Source organism: Capronia epimyces, assembly GCF_000585565.1.
Source record: "Capronia epimyces CBS 606.96 chromosome Unknown aczIQ-supercont1.5, whole genome shotgun sequence".
Lineage (NCBI taxonomy): Eukaryota > Fungi > Ascomycota > Eurotiomycetes > Chaetothyriales > Herpotrichiellaceae > Capronia > Capronia epimyces.
In genome coordinates this window covers 1,263,958-1,283,234 of record NW_006912908.1, presented here as the reverse complement: position 1 = coordinate 1,283,234, position 19,277 = coordinate 1,263,958, and the positions used below count along the sequence as shown (strand labels likewise).

The 19,277-nt window shown below is 53.5% G+C and overlaps 9 protein-coding genes across 9 annotated transcripts; 5 read left to right on the top strand and 4 right to left on the bottom strand.

Annotated features, from left to right (window-relative positions):
- Nucleotides 1–95: 95 nt before the first annotated feature.
- A1O3_06397 (uncharacterized protein) lies at nucleotides 96–3,365 on the bottom strand (the record flags this gene model as incomplete). Its single annotated transcript, XM_007736517.1, has 1 exon — nucleotides 96–3,365. One exon carries the CDS (start codon nucleotides 3,363–3,365, stop codon nucleotides 96–98), a length of 3,270 nt encoding a protein of 1,089 aa, XP_007734707.1.
- A 416-nt stretch (nucleotides 3,366–3,781) lies between these two features.
- On the top strand, nucleotides 3,782–4,435 carry A1O3_06396 (uncharacterized protein; the record flags this gene model as incomplete). Its single annotated transcript, XM_007736516.1, has 1 exon — nucleotides 3,782–4,435. The coding sequence occupies one exon, from the start codon at nucleotides 3,782–3,784 to the stop codon at nucleotides 4,433–4,435; it is 654 nt and encodes a 217-aa protein (XP_007734706.1).
- A 417-nt stretch (nucleotides 4,436–4,852) lies between these two features.
- A1O3_06395 (uncharacterized protein) lies at nucleotides 4,853–6,154 on the bottom strand (the record flags this gene model as incomplete). The annotated part of the gene is made up of 1 exon (XM_007736515.1): nucleotides 4,853–6,154. The coding sequence occupies one exon, from the start codon at nucleotides 6,152–6,154 to the stop codon at nucleotides 4,853–4,855; it is 1,302 nt and encodes a 433-aa protein (XP_007734705.1).
- Nucleotides 6,155–8,579: 2,425 nt separating this feature from the next.
- A1O3_06394 (uncharacterized protein) lies at nucleotides 8,580–9,107 on the top strand (the record flags this gene model as incomplete). Its single annotated transcript, XM_007736514.1, has 1 exon — nucleotides 8,580–9,107. The coding sequence occupies one exon, from the start codon at nucleotides 8,580–8,582 to the stop codon at nucleotides 9,105–9,107; it is 528 nt and encodes a 175-aa protein (XP_007734704.1).
- A 418-nt stretch (nucleotides 9,108–9,525) lies between these two features.
- A1O3_06393 (uncharacterized protein) lies at nucleotides 9,526–11,024 on the bottom strand (the record flags this gene model as incomplete). The annotated part of the gene is made up of 4 exons (XM_007736513.1): nucleotides 9,526–9,865; nucleotides 9,964–10,293; nucleotides 10,382–10,911; nucleotides 10,953–11,024. The coding sequence occupies 4 exons, from the start codon at nucleotides 11,022–11,024 to the stop codon at nucleotides 9,526–9,528; spliced, it is 1,272 nt and encodes a 423-aa protein (XP_007734703.1).
- Nucleotides 11,025–11,552: 528 nt separating this feature from the next.
- Nucleotides 11,553–12,536, top strand: A1O3_06392 (uncharacterized protein; the record flags this gene model as incomplete). The annotated part of the gene is made up of 2 exons (XM_007736512.1): nucleotides 11,553–11,585; nucleotides 11,652–12,536. 2 exons carry the CDS (start codon nucleotides 11,553–11,555, stop codon nucleotides 12,534–12,536), a joined length of 918 nt encoding a protein of 305 aa, XP_007734702.1.
- A 775-nt stretch (nucleotides 12,537–13,311) lies between these two features.
- A1O3_06391 (uncharacterized protein) lies at nucleotides 13,312–14,184 on the top strand (the record flags this gene model as incomplete). Its single annotated transcript, XM_007736511.1, has 1 exon — nucleotides 13,312–14,184. The coding sequence occupies one exon, from the start codon at nucleotides 13,312–13,314 to the stop codon at nucleotides 14,182–14,184; it is 873 nt and encodes a 290-aa protein (XP_007734701.1).
- A 1,543-nt stretch (nucleotides 14,185–15,727) lies between these two features.
- On the top strand, nucleotides 15,728–16,702 carry A1O3_06390 (uncharacterized protein; the record flags this gene model as incomplete). The annotated part of the gene is made up of 5 exons (XM_007736510.1): nucleotides 15,728–15,777; nucleotides 15,854–15,874; nucleotides 15,953–15,963; nucleotides 16,052–16,360; nucleotides 16,411–16,702. Coding segments are annotated over 5 exons (681 nt in total), but the record flags the coding sequence as incomplete, so codon positions are not given.
- A 157-nt stretch (nucleotides 16,703–16,859) lies between these two features.
- Nucleotides 16,860–18,770, bottom strand: A1O3_06389 (uncharacterized protein; the record flags this gene model as incomplete). The annotated part of the gene is made up of 2 exons (XM_007736509.1): nucleotides 16,860–18,662; nucleotides 18,714–18,770. 2 exons carry the CDS (start codon nucleotides 18,768–18,770, stop codon nucleotides 16,860–16,862), a joined length of 1,860 nt encoding a protein of 619 aa, XP_007734699.1.
- Between the last annotated feature and the right edge of the window lie 507 nt (nucleotides 18,771–19,277).

Here is a 19,277-nt window from a genome sequence, read left to right as displayed (position 1 = left end):
CCAATGAACACTTTCAGGGAACACCACGCAAGCCACTGCACCGCCGTCCTTCTATCGTTTCCCGCTGCGAGAGATAGCATAGAGACGGCGAATCATCATTTGTCGAATCTGAACTCCCCCTCATCACCCATCATGTCGGCCTCGTGCTCCACCACGCGCTCAATCTCACTCGCAACACTGAGAACCCAATGGTCCCTCTCGGCCCGACTTCGACACTTGAATACCATTCCACGCCCGGGGACGCCCAGCTGCCCGACGCGCCGCAATTTGGCTCTCTTGCTGCCGCCTCCCGTCTTCCCCCCTTCACCGGCATCGACAGCATCGCTTGGTTGTGCTTGTTGTTCTTCAGCCGCGGCTGCCGTCCGGAACCAACCCTTTTTCCGGTTCATCCAGATCACAAAACAAGTCATGACGTCGATATCGGCGCTGGTCCAACCGTCGTCGAGATAGACGCGTGGCAAACTAGCCATGCCAGGATGGTTCGCGTCGAAGGTAGTGTTGTGATACAGCAGGTCGTCCTCGACAATCAAGCCGCTATAGACGTAGCAGTCTTTGAGATCGATCACTTGTTGCTTCTCCTGGTGGCTATGACGCACCTGCTCCCCCGTGGACTTGCGCAGTGTCGCTTGATATATCAGCAACCTCCCGCCGCACAGAATCACCTGGCTGCGGTGGAAAGCCGCCCGCCGCCGCGTCTTCAGATAGAGGGAGCCAGACAAGGTGATGCTTCGACAGCTGTTAATCCCGCACAGATTGTAGAGCTCCGGGCTTGCCTCGCTCCGGCTAACCTCCCATTTCTTTGCGAATTGGCCGATGACAGCTTCCAGCTCTTCGTCCACATTGAGTTCCGCCAGGTTGGTCCGTCGGACTGCCTTGTACGTATCCATCTCCGCAGCCATGCGAAGCTTCCAGTACTTGATCAGTCTCCTCAAACGACGAATCCATACATCACGCGTTTCTTTGGAATATGCCTGTAAGCGGATCACCAATCCATTGTCCAAAAGCAGCTCGAAGATTCGGTCGTCATCAATCTGGTTGGTTGTGCCATCTTCTCCGCGGGTGTCTGACACTTCTTGGTGGAAATCAACATCCGAGCTGGAACCGGCTTCAAGGGTGTCGTCCGCCGGAGAAGCTCCCCATTGAATAACGCGGACCTGGCGGATATAGCACAGGTTGATAAGACCGTCTGAATCGAGGATGTTGGCCACGTTCCGTCGAGCTTCTTCAACAGCATCGCGATCGTGGCTCTGGACGGACAATTGATTTCCAGAAGACAGCCATGTGATTTCACCGTCCCGCGTCTTGTACGGTTCGATATCAAACATCAATGGTGTCTTCTTACTAATCTCGTGCGCCGAAGGAACTCTGTGTCCACCAATTGTGGCCAGGCGCGGCGGCATGGGCGGAGTTGCTTTAGCCGGTCGGCTGAACATCAAGTATTGGTCGTGAGTAGAGAAGTATAACCGCTTGAAGAAGGCCTTTCCGAGCCTCTGTTGGGTACCTTTCTGTGAAGTCAACCGGATCAAGAAGCCCTCAATAGGAGGCGGTTCCTCGCGAAGCTTTCCCTTCCTACCACGAGTCGTGGTTGGAAAATGTTTCTTCGGTCGGAGTTCGAGCTCATGCGAGTGTTCCATAGCCATCGAACCGTACATCTTCTGTTCATGGATACCGTACACCCATTCGAGCCTGTCATATCTCTTCCAGGCGAGACCCATCTTTGCGGTCTCGGCCCATAGCTTCATGACGCTGGACCATTCACGGTCATGTTGTAGCATATCCATACACTGAGATATGATCTTGCCGGCAACAGCCTTCTCGGCAGCGAAGGTCTGAGCAATTGCTGTCTCTTCGTCTTGGGCGTTGAGTCGGGCGGTCTCCAGTCCTTCAAACGGCCTTTCCAGCTTCAGTACCACGTCTAGGTCTGGTACATTGACATGCAAAGTGTCTGGCCGTTGCCATCCTAGGGCATCTCGGAGGAAGGTGTACCATTCGACAGAATGAGCGGTCGAAATTGGCCTCATAACAAAAATTCTAGTTCCTGCCTTGTACGGGTGCCAGATGACCACTGTTTTGTCCAACGACGAGTACAAGTTGACCCTGGTGGATTTCGGATCGAGCTTTATCTCGTGCTGTGGTTTCCTCTTGGTCGAGCCATCATCGATCTCAGGGATGACCCTTGTTTTGTAAATCTGGAGCCTAAAGTCTTCATCATCCTGTTTCTTGCTCTTTCTGGCGACGATCATAAATTCACGCCACTTCTCCAGCACTCTAGTTTCGATTTTCATGCTGCCATTTTCATCGAAGTCTTCCGGCACTTGGTTCATGGTGATTTCGCACCTGACCAACATCCGCTCCATCTTGACAATTGTTCCTTCACGCAAAAGGTCTCGTCGTAGTCTCTTGACACGGTTTCGCGCTTGCACGGCTTTGTTCTCAATGCGATTTCGCCCGTGCTGGACACCTTCCGCAAGCTTGAATCTCACGCCCGTGTCAGACCTCCTTTCCAGTTGGTATGAACTCCCATCCTGCAGCGGAGCTGGTTCGTGGCGTCGAAGACTCCTCCCACCTGAAGATTCGCCCTCCGCAGCGAGTAAACCTGTTCTTGAGCTTGTCTCCACGTCATCTTGCGTTAATCCGACAGTCCCGAAAGAGTCCCCGTTCGAGGGTGGGCCTTGGCCATCACTGTCTTGATCGGTGAGCTGTTCCAGTAGCTGGCCTTTCTGTAAGGGAGTCGCTGACTTGGGCGACTCTGCCGGTAGTTGTTCTTGGGCCGTGCTGAAGGAAACAACAGGGCGAGATGATCTTGCAGTCTTTTTCCCACGAGCGCCTCTCCTGTCCTTTGTTCCGTCCAATCCTGTGTCTGCTGGGACTGGCAAGGTTTTGGGAACCCTATTGCCTTCCTCATCCTCGTCTTCAATTCCCAGAACCCGGGGCAATTCATTGGTCGAAACCGGCTCGACATTCCGCGTCTCGGTCTCGGGGGCTCCATCTTCATCCTCCGCATTTAGTGACTCGCCTTCATCCGAAGCCGCATCAAAGGCATCTTCTGGCTGTGGGAAATTGAACCCCATCCTGGCCGCGATCGAGGGGCCCTCCAGACCCGTCAGGGTTCGGTGATGGGGCCCAGCATCTGCAGCTGCTCTGAAGCTTTGTTTTCTGGATGAGTATGTGCTCCACTCCAACCTCCTCTTATACCAAGACTTCCTGTTGCTATTGAGCCATCCTTCTGGTATCGGTCCGATGAAGAACCGGCGGGAAGTGAGATCTAGGTGGTCGGGAAAGGCGTGCTTCAGTCGGTGAGCAGTGTACGATTCCGGGTCCAGAGCATTGAAGTCGTGGGTGTCGGCCAAGCCCTCCACGGGCATTACCTCTGAGGTGGACATTTATTTCATAACATCACCACGACCAAAGACACCTTGACAGACATCTCGAAGAGCTGGCTCGGAGAGGCCTGCAAGCAAGCCAGCTGCAGCCTGCAACGCGTTGGCTGGTGCCGGTGCCGCTTGCTGGAGACTCTCGATGATGAATGACGTCAAAGGACTCGGGCCAAGCAAGCTGCCAGTGTGCTGCTTTCCTTGTTTGCGGCGTTTAGACTGTTTGCACTGTTTGCACAGCTGTCAACGAGCCCCTTTGACGCCGACACCAACACCCATCACCGCATGGTACCTATGCTTCTTCTTGCAATTCCCTCCTCAGCCACCGTGTCCGTACCTCACTCGTTCTGCTTCACCTGCGACAGTCTCAAGCAAGCCCACCTGTACCCCGTCATTTAGTCGCCAGCATGTCAAGTTCCCACATCCCTCCCGGCCAGACCTGGTTCGACACTCACAAAGTGCACTTCAAAGATGTGCCTATTGGTCCGGACGACGGCATCGTGACCGCGGCATTCCTCGACGCCTCCGAGGCAACGACCACCCTCTTCGATCTCTTGGGCTCCATGGCCTTTACCCCCGTCAAGAACGACATGGTGGGAAACATCACCAAAGTCCGAGAGAGACACCAAGCCGTCCCTGAGGGCTCGCATACACTTCAATCCCTATCCAAGACCGAGCTGGCCTCGAAGTCCCACAAAGCTACCGAAGGGCTACTGTGGTTGGTGCGCGGGTTGGACTTCACGGCGCAGGCATTGAGGGCGGATCTCGCGAACAATGCATCTGTATCGGCTACGGCGGACAAGCCTACCAAAGAGTTGGCTGATGGATTCCGAGCAAGCTACAAGAGCACGTTGGCTCCGTATCATGGTTTCTTGGTCAAGCCGATCTTCAGCGCTGCCATGAGCGCCACGCCGTACAGAAAGGACTTTTATCTTCGCTTGAGTGGGGAGGGCACAGATCCCGAGACCACTAGACAGGCACTGGAACTGTGGGTTTCTGCTCTGGAGCAACGAGTGGCTATCATAAAGGCCTTTTTGGCAAGCAAGGAGGCCAAATGGTAGGCAGTCGGTCATACTGCGCTGCTTGGGATTCATGTACGACGACTGGAGGGTTCAGGGCTTCTGCTGTATGACAATGGGAGGCTGCGTGATGCTTCAGATTGAGCGGACTTTCAGAGATGCAGCTCAAGCCCCTCGTGGTACTAGGTAGTCAGCAAAAAACCCTATGAAATGACACTTCGACATTCGAGCGTTTGTAGGGGAGGAGTGGTCTTTGTTGGCTTCTACCTCACGAGAACAGTCCTGGATTGTGTCCTTATACGGTAGGTACTCCGTACACCGTGTGCAAACAGGCTGGTAGGCTTGGACTCTGAGATGTATACGGATCATCCTGCCCATCGAAGCCCCCGAACGCCAATCGCTATGCATCATCAAAGATTACAAGTCCAGCCACATGCTGTCCCTGTATGAAGGTTGTGTTCAAGCCAGGCTCGAATCCTGCAGTTCTAGACTGTCGTTCCGAACGTCGGCCGGCTCTTTCTTCCGTCTCTCCAGATAATCTTGGAGTTTCCTCTGCTTCGAGGATTGCTCAGTCTGTGACCCATCATCTCCGCCGGCGAAAGCGTCGCTTCCTCCCCTCAACGCTGGGGGAAGCGGCTTCCCCTCCTTGGACAGCCCGACAGCTTCAAAGGCAGTCTCTAGCTCACTGACCAACCCTTGCGCCACCTCCTTAGAGTCGGGATTATCTTGCTCCAGCTCGAACTTTGCATGAGCGTATATTGTGCGCAGCTTGAAAAACTTCTGTGAGTCTCGCATCAGAGTGGGCAACTCGTTTCTATTCTTCCGAATCGCGGCTAGTTCTCTGGCTGCAACCCCGTTGCTGAATGCCTCGATCATGCTAATCTTGTCCGGATCCAGCTTCGCGGCGTGAACCACGTCGTTTTCCACCCGCCCGCTCTTCTTGGCCGGGTAGTCGTGTTCTCTCCAATTGACGACGGTGGGCGAATACCACGGACTTAGGACCATTGTAACGAACCCTATCACCAAATTCTGACTGATGGGCCCGTACCAGTTGGAATCCACACTCTTGTCCCGGCTGTTGGCGTCACCTTCGACCCAGATGTGGTTATAAGGGACCACCACGGGTTCGTCGCCTCCCGGATATCCTGGAAGAGGCTTGACTCTGTCACCTGGGACGCCGACTACCCGCTTGACCGCCAGCTTCTCGGGATTGTGAGGTGCATAAAACACGATGATCTGACCTCTTTGCAGTTCGAACTTGGGAAGCCGAAGGCCAAACATAGGGCGGTTTTCGAACATGACCTTTTGCACCAAGATGGCATCTGAGGTCTGTGGAAGCTCAGGAGATGAGTTCACGTTGAGGAGCGGTGACATGGACGGGCCAGTAACCCACATAATCTCGAGAGGGAACTCCAAGATGACAAAGGCAACCGGTGGGGCTATGTAGAAGAGACGCCATACCCAACGTCGCGCTGAGGGAGACATGAAATTGAAAAAGGGCTTTCGGTGGCCATCTGAACGCTGTCCCTCTTGACTGTGGTCACTGTTTTGTTCCTGCTTTGGCTCCGGCTCTTGTGGTTCTCTCATTACATCCAACCTATTTTTCTCGTGCTGTTCCTTCCGAGCCTGGAGCTGCTTCCTGTCCGGAAGGGTGTATCTGGGCTTATTCCCTGTGGCAGCACCACGGACTGGCGTCACTGGCAATCGTAAGGCATGACGAACGAAGGGCGAGAACAACAGGCCTCTGGAAGTTGGAGGCATGGCTGGGCGGACTCGGAGCTCCGGCCGGGAAGTGCAGTGGGAGGACTGGTCAGGATAGTCGTGCTCGTCGCTATAACCACATTCTTATGGTTATGCGAGTCGTCCTCTACGGATGCCCCGTCGAAGATGTGGTGAGCACAACATCCGCTCAAGATACGCGTAGTCTCACAGATTCTGTACTCGGCACACGTACTCCGTAGTTAGGCTCGCATTGGAAACCTGTCACCTAGCCTGGGGCTGACCAGAGCGAGGCAGGTGTGCCGAATCGTCTGCATCTCATCTCTTCTGGACAAGCCAGGTTACTCTGTGCGTATACTCAGTGGTGGCCATGATGGTACCTCCAGCATATCACTCCAGGACCCATACAAACCCACAAGACCTTGCTAATACGTAGAACGAGACGGTAACAATCCACTCATCTTCCCTGGGTTCCGACCGGGTTGTGCCTGACAGCCTATGCACGTACTCGTACTAGGAAAGTAGTACAAGGCAGACCGCAGTACCTCCTCACACAGGTTCCCTTGACTTTCTAAATGGGTAGTACTGTCCTGAAGGTGGATAGGTAGCTAGTCGTGATGAAACCATGTCAGCTACCAAGCGCACTGTACCACTCTACCAGGCGGCGTCTCCATCTCAGCCCAGAACACTATTTCCCATGCCAGCCGAGCCAGTACACATAGATACCGGCGATTGCGGTTTGTTTCGCGCAGCAGAGGCAGAGGCAGAGGCGGAGGCTGACGGCTGAGGACACCGCGCGGCATACCATTCAGACTGGACTGCCTGGACCGGGATCGAATAAAATTAGGGCCAAATGGCCCAAAGCATGGCTCTGTCAGGACATGACAGGGCCAGAAAGAAATCAGGCTGTTTTGAGTGCTGATGTGTCTGGTTGGCCGTTTTGGTGATGGGTGCCAACATTCACACCTTCGACCTGCCGACCGACCCACCAAGGGAGCAAATAAATGACAGTTGCAACGGTGATTCCATTCGCCAAGCAAGAAACTCTGCGAAAGAATCCTTTCCTGGACCTAATCTTCTCGGTCCGGTATACAAACGGTGCGTCTGCTATGGTATGAAGTTGTAAGGAGAGTCGAACAGGGCGGACGACAGTTGACAGAGGTGACAGAAGGTGACAGCAGAGATAAGTAGAAGGGTGAGTGAATAGTCTGTGGTACTATTCACTGTCGACTGCGTCTCATTCACGCGGTGTCAGTAACGGTTGTTTGTGGAGGCGGATATCGGCCTCCGATACATACCTAGCTAAGGTAGGTACTCCGTATTCCGTATTCACAGTCGGAAACGCACATGTCGAAAATGTCGTCATGGGCAACCCATGTCAAGTGAGGCGTGTTAACACAGTGTCGTATTCTCTGCACGACTCAGAAGAAGAACAAAGAACTCTGGACTCTGTACAGCCTTCTTGGGCAGTTGCCTGGAAGGGGGCATGTTGTACGGAGGAGTACGGATAGGTACTCCGTACGTACTCCTGCTAAGGTAACCTAGGGTCAGGGGTTAGGGTTAGGGTTAAGGTACTTGCCGACTGGTTAGGCACTTTTAGGGTTAGGGTTAGGGTTAGGGTTATGGTACTTCACTTTATATCCTGTCTGACGTCATTTTTGTTGACATCGATATCGTTTCTTCACATCCAGATCACGGTTGACTGCACAAGTGCATATAAATGAGTGGCCAGTTGCAACCCACGCAATGTTTCTATCTCACACCAGCACCGACAACTCTTTCTTTGTTCATACTCACTATGGATTGCATCACACAAACTGTTGCGATTGCTGACGATGTCGCGATGGATATTTCAGGCTCTCCCCCCAATAGCAGATTCACAGACACTCCTCCCACCCCGCCACCGTCGGACGAAAGACAGCCAAATCCAATATCCCTCATTCTTAGAGAGATCGAGAGTCGCAAGAATGGGCGCCCCAGTCACGTCGATCCTTGGCTAGTATATCATCTGAACCTGGATGAGTACAAGTCATTGGAGTTGAAGCTCTCTCAGGACGGATGGGTCCAGGACAAACTCCGGTATAGCAGCCAGTCTGCAAGTCAATCAGAGTTCAGCAGCTGACATGGGACATAGATACGATTACTTTGCATCATTCAAAGAGTTTGTGATCAGGATGCCCTTAGATCAACATGAAGGACTCATCGCCGGAGTCCATGAGAGCATACTCCAGTTTCTTCGACGTGTCGCTGAGAGCACCTCCACATCCGCTCAACTTGCACGAGAGATAAGAGATAAGATGCATACAACGATCAGATTCAATCCATCGACCACCTCCAAACACGACCCAGACGACATATGTCGTTCAAGCATCGAAAGGCAAAATATCCGGGAGTGATTGTGGAGGTTGCCAATTCTCAGACAACAAAAAACCTAGCACGCCTTGCCCGTGAGTATAACTAGGAGTCAATGGGCAACATCAAAGTAGTGATTGGTCTCAAACTGGACTATGCATACACAAAAAAAGCAACCATTTCTGTTTGGAGACCAGATCTAGTGAGACAAGAGAACGGAAAGATCAAATTGTCTGCACAACAGACAATTGTAGAACGGGCGAGTCTTACCAATTGCATTCCATCACGTCAAGCAAAGTTTCTAACCTTCTACCAGATCTTTCGGAATGAGGACGGAACACCAAACAACGAGAGACTAGCAGGTCTTCATCTGGCCCTCAAGGATTTCGCGCCTGAACCATTGACGAAACAGTTTGAAGAGAACGAACTTCTTTTCATACCCTCCCAGATTCTGTGTCAATACCTCGACGAAGCTGACGAAGAGGTTTGGATGAGGGAGAATAACGGCGGCGTGGTAAATGATGACACATATGATTTGGAGAGGGATCAATCGAGCAGTCCACCAGAGGAAATCGACGACCCCAGCAGTCCACTAGAGGAACTCGATGACACCTACATTCCCATAGATAGCGATAGCGACTAGCAGAGGCTCATGTGGCAATTGTTGATCTCTCCAAGTATTCTATAGATGGACTCCCGTGGATCTATGGCTTTGTCTCCAAGAAGACCTCCAGCCTCAATAGTAGAATACATGGTATTGCCGCTAAGAAGACCTCCAGCCTTAATAGTAGAATACATGGTATTTGTTGCTCTCTTTCGACGTAGCAGTTTGCCGGCAAACATTCACAACTCCTCTCCACCTTTGGAACGTTCTGCGTCTGGCCGGTTTCAGACTCGAGGTTGGGAGTGACTATCCTTGCCCTATAGCCTTTAGGATCCGTGGCGTTGTATCTTCATCGAGAAGTTTCAGGTAACGCTCTAAGGAAACACACAAGTGTTTAGTTAGCTCAACCCAGCTCAACCCAGCTCAACTTCCCGAATGTGAATGTCTTGCTCACTTGTTACTTACCACAGCCCAACCACCGCGCTCCCATGATCTTCAGGAAATTTCTCAGGAGCCTCAGCTTTCCCAGTTCCTCGTCCGAACCACTACTGCTGGTATCCACCAATAGTCTCTTCGTTACTATCGCTGCTGCTTTATAGACCAGAAACGTGACGAACGGTGGGACTCGGAGCACGTTGAATTCAACGGATTGCGTCCCCAGCGTGAACAGTTCAACTGTACTGGTGATGGTGGAGAGGACCGAGGCTAGAGATTCTGTGGCCATGGAATTGCAATTCTCAGTTGAACCGGCGATAGGAGGGACCCTGGTGCCGTTTTCGAAGGCCAGGAGAAGGGCACTGTGCCCATGTCAAGTCAGCATCGACGTATACATCCCCAGTAGTACTTATTCACAACATGACCCCAACATCTGTAGAGGCTCGGGCGGGTGGCTCACGCATTGCAAAGACTTAGCCCCCCGGCATAGAGGTGGACTCCGTCCTTGACCTCCTCGCCCAGAATCGTTTGGAGATTGATGATTGTCTGCACGGTCAAAATCAACTCTTCTATGTTGATGGTGTGCTCTGCGGTGGGGCTGTTCAGGATGGAATGGGTCTTGTCAAGGAGGAAGGAGGCTTCGACGAGACGAGCGAGGCGGCAAATGGGATCTGTTGGATCCTGGCCGTGCCAGTGCGTCGGGCACAAAGTTGGCTTGAGAAGGTCGTGGATGGCCTGTGATCGGGAACGGGTGAGCGAGGGATGAGGGCCTGAATCTACGGCTATGTATCTAGAATGGAATCAGCAGGCGACCGTGGCTGGCTGAGTGGTCAAATTGTGGGAGGCGGCTGTGGCAAAGGGAAAAAGAGCGCACCTACCTATCCAAGATCAGGATTCCACCCCAGATCAACACACCATCTTCTCGCTTGGTCTCATCATCTGTACCCGGAGCGTGAGGATATTGAGCCGCTGCTCCTGCTCCTGGGTGGACTGTAAGCGCATCTGCTGCGTTGACAGTAGCTCCAATTGAGATATAAGCTGCTGGGTAGAGCCCATGTGCCACTTCATAGAGAGTCACCAAAATCCTTGCTTGGACCAGCTGACAAGAATTGAGCCCCAGCGCTTCGGTCGACGATATCCAGTTTTTCACCTGGCAGTAGAGGGTCTGGAATCCCCAGGGACCATTGCCGTTGCCATCGCCATTTTCTGCCACTGGAGATGAAGGCGAAGGCGGAGGTGTTGTGAGAAGGGCGATCGAAAGGCAGAGTAATACGACATCTACCGAAACTTCCTCCCATGTTTGTGGGAGTTGGCTCTGCAACCTGGGAATGGAAATAACGTGGAACCATGGCTCGATTTCTCGGCAGTAGGCGGAAAGGGAATCTTTCAGGGTGAGGAGCCCATATCCCTGGACGATGGCGTCCCTGAGACTGCTGGTCGTAAACGCACCCGAGCGTAGAAGGTTCTCAGGCCTTGGAGATGGTGAGGCCGTTGAACTTGAGGATAACGCCCGAGGGACATCGTACTCGCATGGTTGACAAAGTCTACCACCGTCCGAGTTAGCAGGCTACTAGACTAAGGTAGGTAGTACATATGGAGTACGTTCGCTCAGCCACATACCTTGTGCAGAGTCCACAGACTGGTAGTACCTTGTCGCATCGCCTTTTCTGGGTACTGCATCGTATGCAAGCCTTTTTGGCCATCGACGCACTGCAGCCTTCGAGATAGGGATGTTTGGTGAGGGCGGAAGGAATGTGCGGGTATGGGCGGGAATTTAAAGGCCTAAGGGGCGGCAATGCGCTGTGTAAGCCCGGACTGAATCCCGCACGCGGGGGTATGGTGCGGGATATGGTGCGGGAGATGCGGGATCGGGATCGGGATATGCTCTAACTGTGTCTCACCCATTGCGTAGAAGGCTGAGTCGACTTGACTTCAAAGCAATATAAAGGAGCGGCCTCTTCCTGCTGGGAGAATGGCATCTAAGCCCTCAACCGCCATCTGCCCATCTCATCACTTCAAGTTTGGCGGTAAAAAATCTTGCGTCCGAGTATGTCTGAAGTGAAATCAGTCGCAATTGCTGGGGTAAGATCTAGGACTTCCCAGACCCGCATGGGATGCGATCAATCACTGACATCTTCACTACCTCAGGCTTCTGGCAACCTCGGGCCCCATGTCGTCAAAGCATTTCTCGATGCGGACTTCCAAGTCACGGTTCTCACCCGATCCACAAAGTCAGGCACAGGCACAGGCAAAGGCACATACAACTCCCGCGTTAAAGTTGTGCCAGTGGACTTCACATCTGTCGAGTCATTGGCTGCGGCGCTCAAAGGCATCGACGCACTGGTGTCCACGGTAGCTGGAGCCGCCATCGAGAGCCAGACCGTCCTCATCGACGCCGCCGTCGCCGCCGGAGTGAAACGGTTCATTCCCTCCGAATACGGCTCTTGTACGACCAGCCCCAAAGTCGCCGCCTTGCCGCTCTACGCCTCGATGTTCAAGATCAAGCAGTATCTGGAAGAACAGGCGACTGCGGGAAAGCTGACCTGGACGGTCCTTGCATGCGGTGCCTTCTTGGAGTTTGTGCTTGGTGGTCCCATGTTGCTGGATTTCGCAAACCATAAGGCGACTTTGTTCGATAAAGGTGACAACAGGACGACTGTCACCTCCCTGCCGACTATCGGCAAGGCCATTGTCGGGATTTTGAAAAACTTCAACGCCACCAAAAACAGGGTTGTGCGAATTTCAGAGGCCATCGTGACGCAGAATCAATTGTTGCGCATTGCGGAGGGACTGAGACCGAATATCAAGTGGGAAATTAGCGAGGTCCAGACAAGTGCCGTGTTGAAAGAAGGTCTGGATGAGCTCGGAGCTGGCGACTTCAGCATGCCAGTTTTTATGAAGATACTGAAAGGCACAGCTCTTGCCGGCGACACGTATGGAGCCGCCTTTGATGAGACGGACAATGACCTTCTCGGTGTCAAGGAGTTGACGGAGGAAGACTTGAAGAAACTCATTGCTGGCAAGCTCGAGTAGATCCGGACAAGGAGAAACGGCTACCGCACGCCGACATAGCTTTCAATCTTCAACAGTACCGATTGCGTATGAGACTTGCCATGCTGTTTGGGTGCTGTCCAAAACCATGGTGTAAACAGAGCAATGGATAACTACCTTAGAGCTAGTGATTTAAAACGATGGAAACGGCATTTGCAGATTGTTTCGAATTTTTTGGTATTCAAATGCAGCATGTGTTGTATGCTGTGCTATGCTACCTTGGCGAATCCATCTCATCGATGTCCGCTCGCATTAGGCCTTCCCATGATATCCTTCCTATATCCAGACTCTCTATGATATTTCCAGCAATTGTTGTCCGAGACTTTCTTCCAGTGTCGGTACAAAACATGCAAGACTCAAAGATGCACAATGCCCGAAATGCGAATCCTGTCCCCGGTCCTGTCCCGAGAATTTTTGATGATCCCCCTTGACCCAATAATATGCCCAATATTCCATCAACCTCCTGGAATAATGCCCGATTGCCCCTGTCGGACGCGGTGGGCTGGTCGAGACTCATGCTGAAGGAGAGATCTTGAGTCTCGTCGAAGTTTCGTTTCACGGTCATTAGTGAAGATGGTTGGTTGTAACAAAGGTGACCGAATCCCGCATGTGCATTGATCTGTCCGAAAAGGTGTACAGTATGCATAGTTGGAAATTCGATGTTCCATTCGCCCGAAGATAGAAAAAGGGTCGAATGGAAGATAATTGAGGTTGTCGAGCTGAAGCAGGCCGAGTCGATTACAGCATAGCGGCGACCATGACGGCAGCAGCGGCAGCAGCAACCTGGAAGCCACCAGCCGGCAACATGGTTGCGGCAGCACCGGTGAAGGTACTGACCGGAGCAACTGGTGTGGTCGATGACGGGACAGCCGTTGTGGACAGGGTCGGGGCCACTGAGGTGATCGGAGCCGCAGTGGTGGTGGGTGCAACCGGGGTGGTGGTCACTGCAGCGGCGGAGCTAGTCCAGTCGCCCCAGACGGTGGACGACGTCTCGGCCGGCTCTGGAGCAACAGAGGTGGATGATGTCCAGTCGCCCCAGACGGTGGACGAAGTCTCAGCCGGCTCTGGGGCCACCGAAGAGCTGGTCCAGTCAGCCCAGACGGTGGAGGAAGTCTCAGCCGGTTCTGGGGCGACCGAAGAGGAAGTCCAGTCCGCCCAGGTGGTTGTCTCGGCAGGGGCGGGGGCTACAGAAGCCGAAGAAGTCCAGTCACCCCATGCGGCGGAAGAGGTTTCCACTGGGGCTGGAGTAGCAGACGAAGTCCAGTCAGCCCATGTTGTTGCTTCGGTGGTTGTTGTTGGGATCGGGGTAGGGGAAACAATCTCAGATGATGAAGTGGTCCAATCGACCCACTGGGAGTGGGATTCTGTGGTTGTAGGGATCGGGGAGGGGGAAACAATCTCAGAAGATGTGGTCCAGTCGACCCATTGGGATTCTGTTGTGGTGGTGGCGGGGATAGGGCTGGGAGTGGGAGTAGGAGTGGTGGTCGGAATGGTTGTCGTTGTTGAAGTCCAGTCTTGCCAAACGGGGGTAGTTTCTGGGGCGGGAGCAGGGGAAGGAGTTGTTGTGCTCTCTGGTACAGGGGAGGGAGAAGGGGTTTCTGTTGTTGTCTCTTCGGACGACGTCCACTGACCATTTCCACCCGACCAGTCTCCCCAGCTTCCACCACTTGCACCTCCATGGCCACCAAATCCACCCCATGGGCCATTCGGGGCTGCGACAGCGAGTGTAGCAAGAGACAGAATAATAGCCGACTTCATGTTGGATGGCTTGTTTTGAGATTAGTGTAGACAAAGGTAGTCAAGACGGTTGGTCTTTGGACGGAAGGTCTTTCTTGAGCAAGGGACCTTTTATAAAGACTTTGGGAACGAAGGACTCTGTTGTGGCAGCAGAGGACAGGAGTGAATGACTTTTGCAATCTTTTTTGCAATCTGGAGGATGACAGAAAGAACGATGACAACCAGGAGTGGGAAACGAGTTCAAATACCCGTCAGGAGCAGAGCCTGCACGTCACGCAGAGCTGAGGAGGTTGACATGGGCTGTGTCACTTGCGCCATGACCGCTCACTAGTGACTCGGTTCAGGGGTGGCAGGTCAGTCACGGAAAAGCCAAAATGTCCATAGTACCAGTGTACGTACTCCGTACTCCGTACTCAGTTAACAACCAGGCGTTGCTCTGCTGGGAACATGACCACCTGGCACCTGCTGTGGAGTGTATAGAATAGGAGAACGGGCCAGGCTGGGGCTGGGAAGTCTATAGAGCAGGGGGCTCCATAGGCTGGGGTCAGCGGCGAAGAGAAGGCTGGCAGCAGGAACACAGCCAGTCAGGTCAACGACTGCACGGTGGGACCAGCTGCCAGACCACGCTGAAAAGTTGGTTGATCAGCACTGGCCAGGGGGATGTGGTCGAGTACGGGCGAATGGGGAGGCTGGCTTCACGGTGAAACAGCGCCAACCTCGCCAAGGACAGTTTGAAAGATGGTTGGGGTCGGTTGGCGGCGCGATATAGGGGAGGCGAACGCCTTCCGAGCTGGGCACGGGGCTCGATGAGGCGCCAGACGCCCGTCACCCGGGTGGCTTGGTGGCTTGTCTCTCCGCTCAGACCTCAGGAGGCTGACCTTCCCACTATACTGGAGGCTGTAGGTACTAGGTTGTCCGTACAGAGGATGTATCGATTTGTTCGGTAGTAGTATGGCCAATAGAACCTTTCCAGCCCTTCGGATTGTGCTGGAAGTCTTTGAGGCTGGTTTGCTGCCATCGATAGATTGAAGGACTCGGACCTCAGTTTCTGTACTGCCCCTCTGCCTGCGAGTCAGTCCGTGACAGGCTCTCCTTGTTGGCTGAGCCTTCGCTGTCGTCTCCGCATCACTCAAACCGCGGAGGCCTGCCACTGGATGGATCATGGTGTTTTCGGCTGGGCCTGGCTGACAGCGGGGGTGTCCAAGTGAGGAGGCTGCGAGCCGACAGGACCAGGTGTGCAGGTTCAGGTGCAGGCGCAGGTGCCTGTCAAGTCCCATTTCCAAGATCACTCACGCTGTCCGCCAACGTGGTCGAAGCTGACGTCGACCTGTATCTTCGCCTGGTCTCTTGCCTTGGAATCTGGACCACCCAGTGTTGCGCAAGCGACCCGGAACCTCGCACAGTCTTGATTTGGGGCCGCCTGGCTAGTAAACAACATGACGTACGAGTCGCAAATCTCCTTCACCTTGGATACCATTTGTCCTTGGTAAGACAATCGTTAGGCCTTGAACCTGGAGTCGGGCGCCGTATTGTTGGCAATTGGGCTGATCCTTGTCTTACAGGACGTTTCTGGCGAAGAAGAGGTTTGTTTGCTTCCCTCCACCGCAATCAGCGGGCGAAGTCGTGGGGTTGTACTGACATGCAGCGACGTGCGTCTGCAGACTAGATGAAGGTCTGTCCGCCCGATGATGGCAATCTGCAATCAGTCCTCCGTGCTCCGTCCGTCCTTTGCCTTGCTCTGTCCACCTGACACCCGACAGCCCTTCGTCGATTCCGTCACAGCGAGGACTCCAAAAGTACCACCTTTGTGGTCAAGTACTTCCCATACCAACTCTTCCCCGAGACTTCCAACGAAGGGCTAGACAAGTATGAGTGGTATAAGAAGTCGACTTATGGAGACTCGGAGGAGAAGATGAAGATGTACATCACATTGATGACGGCGTACGGTAAGACCGCAGGCATCGACTTCAAGTTCGGAGGCACGGTTGCCAACACGCTCGATGCGCACCGGGTCATACAACATTTTCAGGGAGCAATGGGACTGGAAACCGCGGACAAGATCATCAACTGTGAGAAGATCCCTTTCTCCAGTTCAGACGCGGGCTCACACCCGGCAAAGCACTGTACTCGCAGTATTTTGAGCAGGAGCAGCATCCCTCCAAGGACGCAACATTGCTCAGGGCAACCAGAGATGCTGGCATCCCGGAAGATGAGGCGAGGCCCGTCATTGAAGACAAAAATGTAGGATTAATCGATGTCAAGGCCTCATCCGTGACCAGGCCGCCAATGGAGTGGACAGCGTCCCTACTATTCTCTTTGAAGGGAAGAAACGCGATTTCACCCTCGTTGGAGCCAAGGACGTGGGAGAGTATGAGAAGACTCTGCATCAGATTGCAAAGGAGAGCAAGTGAAATATGAGACGTGAGACGTGAGACGTGAGACGTGAATAGCAAACAATGGAATTGACGTGGAATGTCTGGAATGTGAGCCCTTGTTCGTTTGCCCCTTACTCGGTGTCATCAGCCTATACAACGAACTCGTAACTCATCATGGTATTGCCCTCCAGTTCTATACCTCAAATATCTCGCCAAAGCCCACGCCAGCTCCCGTTCTTCTGGCATCTACTAGATCTAATCTCCAGCCGACCCATTGCTTCAGCCCTCTCTTGACTTCTCTCACATGCTCAACCATCTTCCGGGCCTCCTCCTCTCTTTGAGCCTGTGCGAATGCGTTCTCGTCGAACGCATCCTCGTCACCAAAATCCTGGAGCAAGGAGTCGTTTCGAGGTCGAGTCTGATGCCTCGTTTGAGAATTAGGGGATGTGGTGCCGGCACGGAAGGCGGCAAGGCCAGAATTCAGAACCTGTGCGAACCCGGAATGTCGAGTCTGACTCTGCTGCAGGGTGTTGGCAAAACTCCTTCTCCGGCTGCCCTGACCTGAACCCGACAGATCGACCTCGTCAAAGTCCTCGGCGGGATCCAAGGAAGTCCGGGATCCTTCCTCGCCGTGAGGCTGCATTTGAATTCTCCGGTCTCTCCAGATGCCTCGTTGCAGGTCGAACACTTGTCCTTCTAAGTCCCGAATTCTTCGTTCTAGCTTTTGTCGTTCTTCGTCCTCCAACTCATCGAGACCGTCCCCGCCTCCGTCGCCGCTAACTGTTCTTTTGCGTTTCTCTCTGAGCCGCGCAGCTTCGCTCTCGAGTCTTTCTACTTTGGCACGGAGGCCTGGAATTTCCCTGGCCTGAGCTTCTGCAGACCCGAGTTTGGCCGCGTTTCTCGATTCTGCCTCCCTGTGCAGCTTGTTCATGGCCTCAATTTTCTTCTCCAGTTGGTCCGCCTTCTTCACCACTTCTTCTCGCTGGGAGATAGCGTCTTGAAGTTCACGCTCTAGGGCTCGAATTTTTGTCTCTTTACTTGTTCGTTCTGTCCCGTCAATGACAGCCTTTTCGCTCGCTTTGGACAGTGCTTTCTTCACGTCAGAAAGCTCGACCTCTGTATTCCTCAACTTGCCTTCCGCAGTAGAAAGCGAGGCTTGCAAAGCGGTAATCTGTTCTCCGTGAGTTTCACAGCCCTGCGTCTGGCTGGATAGTTGGCTCCGTAGTCTCGATATTTCCAGTTGCATGTCGGCGATCGTGGAGTCTTTGTTTTCCAGCTCTGCCCTCAGAGAGTCGACGTCTTCTGCTCCGCCATGGACGCCTTCCTTTCGCGTAACACTGTTCCTGCGCCGCAGAGTTTCAATCTCGGCTCGTAGCCTCTTCAACTCTTCGTCTGTGTTCGCGCCGGCAGATGCTGACATGTCAGCGTTCTGTTCTCGTAGCTCTTCCAGCTCTTCCTCCACTCTCCTCCATCTCTTTTCGTGATCTTCTGCCTCTTTTGCCAGGCGTTTGTTCTCCTTTTCCAGCTCTTCGCTCCTCGACAACGATGCTGATGCAGCTGCGGGGTTCAAAGGCCCGCTGTCTCTGAAACTCGTGCTTCGGATCTTGCTCTGGAGGCTGACACTGGGTTGGCGTCCGGAGTGTCGTGGCGTCTTTGTTGACGACGATGCATCCTGGTCGGTAGAGGGAGGTGAAATCGTAGCTGGGGATTCAACCGCGTCCTGGTCCGGTGCATCGGCGGGCTGGATCGCCTCACTGGGAGCATCTTCCCCAGCATTCTCTCCTTTGACGGCCGTATCCTGTGCGGGTTTCGGTTCTTCCGGTACACGCTCCACCGGTTCTTCGACTTCCTCTTGACCGACTTTCTCCTCGGTCGCAGGTGCAGCTTCGCCAGCATCGTGGTCATTTCTGGGAGGGTCTTCGGGCGCGGATTTTGCTTTGCCTGACTTGTCTCCGGTATTGGCGGCCGCCTTCTTCTTCTTCTGGAGTTGGGCAACCTAGGTCGTGCGGTTAGCGTGACAAGTCGTTGGGCCAGAGTGCTAACTCACTCTCTTCTTTGCGGCGGCCAATTTGTCGGCCTTCTCCTTGTCTTCTTTCTCCCCCATAGTGGCGGTTATCCAGGCAGTCACGTACCCGGAGTGTGGAGGTTGCAGACGATCGAGGGTTGGCCAGTTGGAGGATTGTGGTAATAGGTGTATACGTCGATCGGGAAGGAGACGTGGTTTGTACGCGACTGAGGCGACCAATCGCAAAAGCCAACAACACAGTGGCGGGGAGACTTCTCCAGGACCAGCAGCACCACGACACAAGTACGTCCAGGGCACGTCTGAGCAAAGCCTTTCGTTCAAGGGCACGGAGCTTTCAATTTCACCAAGTGTATGAACTTCTCCTCCGAGGTTGAAGCAATTTTTATAGTAACTGGCCTCTTCAGCTCATATAACACTCTATTGTGCAAGGATGACAGCTCGGGCCAAAAACACGAGCACTAAAGTAGATGGACGTATACATTTTCCAAGTGCCTAGCTAGGCTGACTGATCAAACAAAGCCTCAACTCGATGGAAAACAATTTCGCCGTGCCTGATTCGCCGCTACAAAGCTGGTACTCATCGAT